This window comes from Tilletiopsis washingtonensis, assembly GCF_003144115.1.
Source record: "Tilletiopsis washingtonensis strain MCA 4186 unplaced genomic scaffold FA09scaffold_1, whole genome shotgun sequence".
NCBI classification, from domain to species: domain Eukaryota; kingdom Fungi; phylum Basidiomycota; class Exobasidiomycetes; order Entylomatales; genus Tilletiopsis; species Tilletiopsis washingtonensis.
In genome coordinates, this window is record NW_020311998.1 from 104,069 (window position 1) to 110,776 (window position 6,708).

The window sequence follows — 6,708 nt, forward strand, 5'->3', positions numbered from 1 at the left end:
CGGCCACGTGGCGACGGCCGGCGCTCCCAGCAGCCAAGTCCGCGCCGAGCCGGCCGCCGCTCGAGCATCGCCGGGCCACGCCTCCACTGCGCCGCGCGGTTGCCGATCGCCGCTTCTTCCAGCCGCTCGTGCGCTCCCACCACCACCGCCATCCACACCGCCGCCGCACACACCATGGCCACCTCGACCACCGCACGCACGCCCGCCGCTCCCGATGCGCGTGAGTGCCCGTGGCTGCGCTGTGCCTCGCCGTGCTCTGCTCACCCCCACCCTGCCGCCAGCCGCGCCGGGCAGCTACAGCAGCGGCAGCGACTCGTCGGAGCTGAGCTACCTGCGCGACCTGGCCGCCCAGCTGCAGAGCAAGATCCGCGCGCTCGAGTCGGCCGCCACGTCGCTGCTGCCCTCGACGGGCGGCGCGGCCGACGGCGTGCGCATGATCCTCATCGGCCCGCCGGGTGCCGGCAAGGGCACGCAGGCACCCAAGATCCTGCAGCGCTTCAACGGCAACGTCTGCCACCTCGCCACGGGCGACATGCTGCGCGAGCAGGTCGCACAGGGCACGGAGCTCGGCAAGAAGGCAAAGAAGATCATGGACCAGGGCGGCCTCGTCAGCGACGAGATCATGGTGGGCATGATCGAGCAGCAGCTCGAGCAGAACAAGCAGTGCGCCAACGGGTGAGTGCAGCGTGACGGACGTGCGTGGAGGGTGGCCGGCAGGCATGTGCCGTGCAGTGCGGCATGGCCAGCGACTCGTGACGCTCAGCCGTCGCCCGCGTGTGCCATCTGGCTGCTGCTCGGCTGACCCTACCTCCCCAGCTTCATCCTCGACGGCTTCCCGCGCACGACGCCGCAGGCCGAGAAGCTCGACGGCATGCTCACGTCGAAGAACCAGAAGCTCGACCACGCCATCGAGCTCAAGATCAACGACTCGCTGCTCATCAGCCGCATCACGGGGCGCCTCGTGCACCCGGCCAGCGGCCGCTCCTACCACAAGGAGTTCAGCCCGCCGAAGAAGGCCATGACCGACGACGTCACGGGCGAGCCGCTGGTGCAGCGCTCCGACGACAATGCAGAGACGCTCAAGAAGCGCCTCGGCACGTACCACGCCCAGACGGCCAGCGTCACGGGCTACTACCGCAAGAAGGGCATCTGGGGTGAGGGGCCTGACTCGCGTGGTGCAGCACTGCGTGGCAAGGGCTGGCGCGTCTCACTTGCTCACCACGCTGACGCTCTCCGGCCGCAGCTCCCGTCGATGCCGCGCAGAGCCAGGCCGTCGTGTGGAACAGCATCAGCGCCATCTTCGATGCCAAGGCCAAGAAGGACGCGCAGAAGTAAAGGCGGCCTCGCGCACAGCCGGGCGTGCAGAAGTGGCTGCTCGAGAGCGAGCCCCAAATGCAAGGAGATAGAGAAGGACAATGGCATGCGATGCAGCTGCCCTCACGCAGGGCGCCGACGTGGAGAAGGCTCGGGCCCGTGCGAATGACAGACGCCATGGCTCATGCCGCCGCTGAGACGCTCTGAGGGCAGTCGGAGGCAGGACGCGCGCCGCTGCGTCATGCATGGGCCTTGCCTTGCCAGATGCAGGCTTGCGATCGTCTGCACTCACCCTGGCAGCGTGGGGCGTCACCGCGCCAGGGCGCCTCAGCAAGAGTGCAGCGAAGGCGCGCGAGAGATGTGCGTGCAAGTGCATGCGAGGCGTGGGGGAAGGCTGCGCGCGGCGAGGGCCGTGCTGGGCGTGCACCTTACGTAAGCAACGCATGGCCTCCACTCCCTCGCGTGCTGAGCACTCTCGCTCCTCCTCCCTCCTCTTCCCCCATCTCCGCTCCTGTCCCGCAGCATGTCCTTCTTCCCGCCCGTGCCCGACTTTGTCGCGCGTCTCTTCTCCGCCTTCCCCCTGCACGTCTTCCCCGCCGCCGCCTGCCACCCGCCCCTGCCTGCGCCCTCGGCGCGCGCGCAGCTCGTGGTGCCGCGCCCGCGCCGCGACTTGCGCGCGCGCGATGCGCCCGGCGACGTGGCGGCGCTGCGCTGGCTCGTCGAGGCCGAGCTGCGCGGCGTGCAGCTCGAGGTCGTAGAGCTCGACTTTGCCGAAGATGCATGGGGCGCACAGGGTGAGGCCGCCGCAGTGATTGCGTGTTGGCGGGTGATCGAGCGCTGACGCGAGGGCACCATTCCAGACGCTCCGCCCTTCCTCATCGCGCCGCACGGTCGCCTCGTCGTGCCCACTGCCGGCCTGCACACGTACTTCTCCACGCATGCTCCCTTTGAATGGGAGCGTGCCGAGCTACCAGAGACCCACTCGACGGCTGCGGTGCCGGGTCCGTGGACGACGTCGGCACAGGCGGCACAGGCGCATGCGCTGGCCGCATTGCTCGAGACGGATCTGCAGGCGGGCGTGGTGCGTGTTTACTGCGGGCCTCGGACCCTCCCGCGCTGAGACTGGGGGACTCGCTGACGAGGAAAAACGCTGGAAACACACACACACACAGCTGCAAGCCCAAGCGGCTCTGCCCGACCCCTCCGGCAGTGCACGAGCGCTCCTCTCGCGCGCCGCACACGCCCAGCGCCTCTCTCCCGCGCGCCGTGCGCGCGCGCAGGCGGCCAAGCTGGCGCCACTGACACCGACGGCGCGTGTGCCGGGCTGGGAGTGGAGTCTGGCAGGCCTGCTGGGCGGCAGTGGCGTGCTGAGCACGGGCGCGGCAGAGGAGGACGAGGAGGAATCGTCGCAGCTGGCGTGGGATCCTGCGGCTGCGCTGGCGCGCGCGAGGGAAGCCATCGCAGCGGTGGCGCAGATGGTGCAGCCTGAAGGCTGGTGCTGCGGCGCCAGGTGAGTCGTTGCCGCGCTTCTCTACAGCCCCCGTGACCGCAATGCGGCGCTGATGCAGAGAGCGTTGCACACACTCCTTCGCAGATCTGCCACCCCGCTGGATGCGCTGCTCTTCGCGCAGCTACACACGCTCCTCAGCTTGCCGCTGCCGCCCGGAGTGCACGGCGCTGCCGAGCCAGGCAGTCTGCGCGAGGAGCTGCTGCGGCATCCCAACCTCATTGCGTGGACGCGGCGCGTCTACGCGGCGCGCGAGCGCAAGACGCAATGAACAATCGATTCCTGAGCGACGGGAGTCACATCGGCTGGATGGGTGGGTATCGCATGCAGTGGGGATGACGCTGGTGGCACTCAGGGCCCGCGAGCGTGCAGTGGCGGCCCACATCTCTCTCTCTCTCTCTCCCTCTTTCTCTCTCCTACTCCTCCTCCTCCTCCTCCTCTTCCTCCTCCTCGCTCACGTCGGTGTAGCGCATGGGCGTAGCGTCGCCGGCCTCCTCTACGATTTCCATCTCCATCTCGCGCTCCTCGTCTCTCTCCACGCCGCGCGAGTCGCCCTCGAGCAGCGTCTCGACGTCGACGCGCCTCGCCTTTGAGAGGCGGCCGTCGATGACGTGCAGGCCCATCTCTTGCGCTCGCTCCTGCAGCGTGCGTTTGCTGCGCCGCTTCTCGCCGTGTGGCTTGTCGGCGCCGCTCGCCTCGCGCGCCGGCCCTTGCCACATGCCGAGACGCTCGGCCATGGCGGCGCGCGCGCGGCACTCGTCGGGCGTGAAGAAGTAGCCCTCGAGCTCGGCGGGCGCGAAGAGGAGCGCGTCGACGGCCGCGTCGGAATGCAGAGCGGCGGCGCCGGACACGCGTGCGCCGGCGCACGCCAGCTCTTGCTCGTCGAGGAGCAGGAAGTGCGGCAGCGCGGCGGCGCGAGCACTGGCTGGCGGCATTGCCTGAGCTTGCTCGTCGAGCATCGAGGCGAGAGCGTGCAGTTGCTGCATCTGCAAAGCAGCGTTGTCTACCGCCCTTGCGCCCTCGGAAACCTCGTCGTCGCCATCGAGCAGCAGCGCCACTTCCTGCTCGAGCGTCTCGGCCTGCACAAACGCCTCGATCTCCCTCTTCTCCTCGCTGCGCGCCGGCACGCGTGGCCTGCGCTCACTTGCATGCGAGTGGCGTTGCGCCTCGAGAAAGCGCCGCGCCCAGCCGTCGGTGCGTCGGCTTTGCCTTGCTTCGTCTGCGGCGCGCAACTGCGCACGCACGGCGCCTAGCTTGGCGGCCATCAGGGCGTCGTCTGCGGCTGCGCATTCGTCGGCACGTGCGTGCTCTGCCTGCAGTGCTCGCGTGGCGATGGCATCGCGAAAGGCCACTACGTCTGCCAGATAGCTGGCAAAGTCTGCGCGCGACGCCACGGCCGCATCCGCATCCTCCATCTCCTCCGATCCGTGGCGCTTGCCGCTGCGGCTGCTCGACGACTGGCGCTTCTTGCGTGCAGCCCTCTGCTTCGCCTCGTGCGTCTTGAGCGTGTCCTTGTCGTCGAACCAGGGAAGAGCACGTATCCACGGCGTCACCATGCGGCGAAGCTCGCGCAGACGTTGCAGCACGGCTTCGCGACGCGGCACGTCTTCGTCTTGCTGCGCAGCGGCAAAGTCGGTCTCGCCTCTGCTTGCTGCGTCGTCGTTGTCGGCGTCGTCACTGCCATGCGACTCTGCATTCGAGTCGACATCGTCGTTCGCAGCTGCTTGCTCCTCGCGCCGCTCCTCGGCACGCGCCGTCTCCTCTCCCTCGCGCCGCTCCAGCTCCTCGACACGCAGTTGCTCGGCTCGATCAAACAGTGCCACAATCTGATACACGGGCGATGCCTTCTTGATCGTGCCTTCAATCGCGGCCACGACGAGCGCATACGCGATGAGATGCGCATCGCGATGCACCCCGGGACCAGTGTGGAGCTTGAAGAGGCCCTCTGCTTCGCACACGCGAGCCAGGCTGGACGCGAGGGCTTCGGCGCGCGCCCAGTCGGGCACGGAGGAGAGGTAGGCGAGTATCTTTGGCGGCACGCCCTTCGTCGCCGCTGCGGGCGTGGCTCGCTGATCGCGCAGCCGTTGCAGCACGGAGAAGTATTGAGAGACGTAGGCGCTTGGCTCGGCGTGGTTGAGATGCGCGAGGATGGGCGTGTTGTGGAAGAGGCGCTTGAGACGTGCCAATTGATTGTGTGCGATCGAACGACGCTGTCCATTCTCGACCTTACGTGGGCCAGCACAGCAGTCAGCTTCTGACCTTCACTCGCTGGGCTGGCACGCTTGTTGTTGCGAGCGCGCCAAAACCACTCACCACCAGCTGCTCCAAGTCGCGATGCCATCTGTTCCGCTTCATCGTCGCCCATGCCACCACGGTGGCCATGTGTTCGCTCAGCATGCCCCAGCGCGTCTCTCCCAACGCGCGCTGCGTCCTCGAGAGTTGGCCGTGCTCCTCTCCTCTTGCCCGCGCATCCTCCAGCAGGCGCAGGCGATGTGCGCGCGCCAAGATGCGCGCCTGGGTGAAGAGCACCTTTGCCTGCTCCAGCATGCCCGCCGGCGCGCCGGCGCGCGCCAGGACGCCGCCGAGATGGCGCACGAGCGCCGGCATGTTGCGGCTCTCGAGCATGTCCCTGCGCTCTGCCTTGTCGCGCAGTGCCTCCTGGCCCGGCACCCAGCGCTGCTCGCCGGCGCGGCGGCCGGGCATGGCGAGGCGCGGCGCGCGCACGCGCACGTCGCCGGCGAGAACGACGCTGCCGAGGCCGTAGGCGTGGCCGCCGAAGCGCAGCTCGGGCGCGACGAGATCGCCACTGTTGGCGCCCCCGCTGCTGCTGCCGCCGCTGGTGGAGGCGAGCACGGCGCCGCATGCGTTGCACACGACCGACGCGGCCGAGGAGACATATTCGACATCGCGCGAGGCGCAGGCAGGACAGGACGACATGGGATGCAAGAGACGGGCGCGAGGCGCGCGCGCTCCCCCGAAGCGCCGACGGCGGAGTGCGACGCGGAGGAGGAGAGTGGCGGCGGAGGTGGTGGAGGAGAGCAAGCTGGGCGTGTGGAGGCGCGCGCGGCGTGGGCCAAACAGAAAGACGCGCCGCCGCGAAGCTCGAAGCGGCTCGCGCGTTGCCTGCCTCCGCTGCAGCTTGAAGTTGGCGCCTCCTGCTTCGCGTCCACCACGCCTCGCTCTTCACCGTTCAACTGCCGTCTCATCCTCACCCATGTTCTCGCTCCTCCTTGCCTCGTCGCTGCCGCAGCCGCCGCAGCCCGTCTCGGCCACCCACGCCCTCTTCCCTCTGCCCGCCTCGCACTTCCCCGCGGCCGCCTCCTCGTCCGCACTCACCCTCTTCCCCGCACCCGCCAGCGGCAGCAGCAGCGACACGCAGGCAGACGCCACCAACCACAGCACCGCGGCAGTCTTCCTCACGGGCCAGGCGCCGCTGCCCGACGGCACGGCGACGAGCGTGCATTGCTACGTGCCGCCAGATCACAGTCACGCCGACGACGGCGGCTGGCGAGTCGTCGGCACGTGAGTTTCTTCTCTCCTCTTCTCTCGCACATCGGGCAGCAGACTGACATCGCAACCGTTTGGGGGGGGGGGGGGGCAGCATCACAAATGCCTCTCCCTCGCTCTTCCTGTCCCTGCCACCTCGCCGTGCCCTCACTCTGCCCTCGCCCTCCCCCTCTATCGCCGCCTTTCCGCCCGCCTCCGACGCACCGCTGCTCGGCCTCGTGCTCGAGCCGGCGGCGACGTGCGTCGAGATCGAGGAGGAGCTGGCGCGTCTGCGGGAGGTGACGCGCGACGAGGAGCAGAGCAAAAAGGAGACGCTGAGACAGGACGTCGGCTGGGTCGCGGCGCGCGTCGGTGAGTGGCGCGCGACTGGGCCGGCTTGA

The 6,708-nt window shown here is 69.0% G+C and overlaps 4 protein-coding genes across 4 annotated transcripts; 3 read left to right on the forward strand and 1 right to left on the reverse strand.

The window, feature by feature from the left end:
* Positions 1 to 149: 149 nt before the first annotated feature.
* FA09DRAFT_327050 (adenylate kinase 1) lies at positions 150 to 1,435 on the forward strand. The gene is made up of 4 exons (XM_025741248.1): positions 150 to 220; positions 282 to 675; positions 817 to 1,154; positions 1,244 to 1,435. Exons 1-4 carry the CDS (start codon positions 175 to 177, stop codon positions 1,333 to 1,335), a joined length of 870 nt encoding a protein of 289 aa, XP_025601361.1. The 5' UTR covers positions 150 to 174; the 3' UTR covers positions 1,336 to 1,435.
* A 127-nt stretch (positions 1,436 to 1,562) lies between these two features.
* FA09DRAFT_1521 (hypothetical protein) lies at positions 1,563 to 3,140 on the forward strand. Its single transcript, XM_025739195.1, has 4 exons — positions 1,563 to 2,108; positions 2,175 to 2,395; positions 2,487 to 2,824; positions 2,909 to 3,140. The coding sequence occupies exons 1-4, from the start codon at positions 1,838 to 1,840 to the stop codon at positions 3,090 to 3,092; spliced, it is 1,014 nt and encodes a 337-aa protein (XP_025601362.1). The 5' UTR covers positions 1,563 to 1,837; the 3' UTR covers positions 3,093 to 3,140.
* FA09DRAFT_344669 (hypothetical protein) lies at positions 3,099 to 5,856 on the reverse strand. Its single transcript, XM_025744658.1, has 2 exons — positions 5,135 to 5,856; positions 3,099 to 5,046 (listed from the first exon to the last, which is right to left on the reverse strand). Exons 1-2 carry the CDS (start codon positions 5,756 to 5,758, stop codon positions 3,238 to 3,240), a joined length of 2,433 nt encoding a protein of 810 aa, XP_025601363.1. The 5' UTR covers positions 5,759 to 5,856; the 3' UTR covers positions 3,099 to 3,237.
* A 127-nt stretch (positions 5,857 to 5,983) lies between these two features.
* FA09DRAFT_327051 (hypothetical protein) lies at positions 5,984 to 6,679 on the forward strand (the record flags this gene model as incomplete). Its single annotated transcript, XM_025741249.1, has 2 exons — positions 5,984 to 6,343; positions 6,423 to 6,679. Coding segments are annotated over exons 1-2 (565 nt in total), but the record flags the coding sequence as incomplete, so codon positions are not given.
* Between the last annotated feature and the right edge of the window lie 29 nt (positions 6,680 to 6,708).

What these genes read in the sequence shown, in the direction of transcription:
- FA09DRAFT_327050 (XM_025741248.1), top strand. Translation starts at nt 175, where the DNA reads ATGGCCACCTCGACCACCGCACGCACGCCCGCCGCTCCCGATGCGC. An exon ending in GCCCGCCGCTCCCGATGCGC is followed by an intron (nt 221 to 281) that starts GTGAGTGCCCGT and finishes CCCTGCCGCCAG; the next exon opens with CCGCGCCGGGCAGCTACAGC. An exon ending in CCGCAAGAAGGGCATCTGGG is followed by an intron (nt 1,155 to 1,243) that starts GTGAGGGGCCTG and finishes CTCCGGCCGCAG; the next exon opens with CTCCCGTCGATGCCGCGCAG.
- FA09DRAFT_1521 (XM_025739195.1), top strand. Translation starts at nt 1,838, where the DNA reads ATGTCCTTCTTCCCGCCCGTGCCCGACTTTGTCGCGCGTCTCTTCTCC. An exon ending in AGATGCATGGGGCGCACAGG is followed by an intron (nt 2,109 to 2,174) that starts GTGAGGCCGCCG and finishes GCACCATTCCAG; the next exon opens with ACGCTCCGCCCTTCCTCATC. An exon ending in CGGATCTGCAGGCGGGCGTG is followed by an intron (nt 2,396 to 2,486) that starts GTGCGTGTTTAC and finishes ACACACACACAG; the next exon opens with CTGCAAGCCCAAGCGGCTCT.
- FA09DRAFT_344669 (XM_025744658.1), bottom strand. Translation starts at nt 5,758, where the DNA reads ATGTCGTCCTGTCCTGCCTGCGCCTCGCGCGATGTCGAATATGTCTCC. An exon ending in GCGACTTGGAGCAGCTGGTG is followed by an intron (nt 5,047 to 5,134) that starts GTGAGTGGTTTT and finishes GGCCCACGTAAG; the next exon opens with GTCGAGAATGGACAGCGTCG.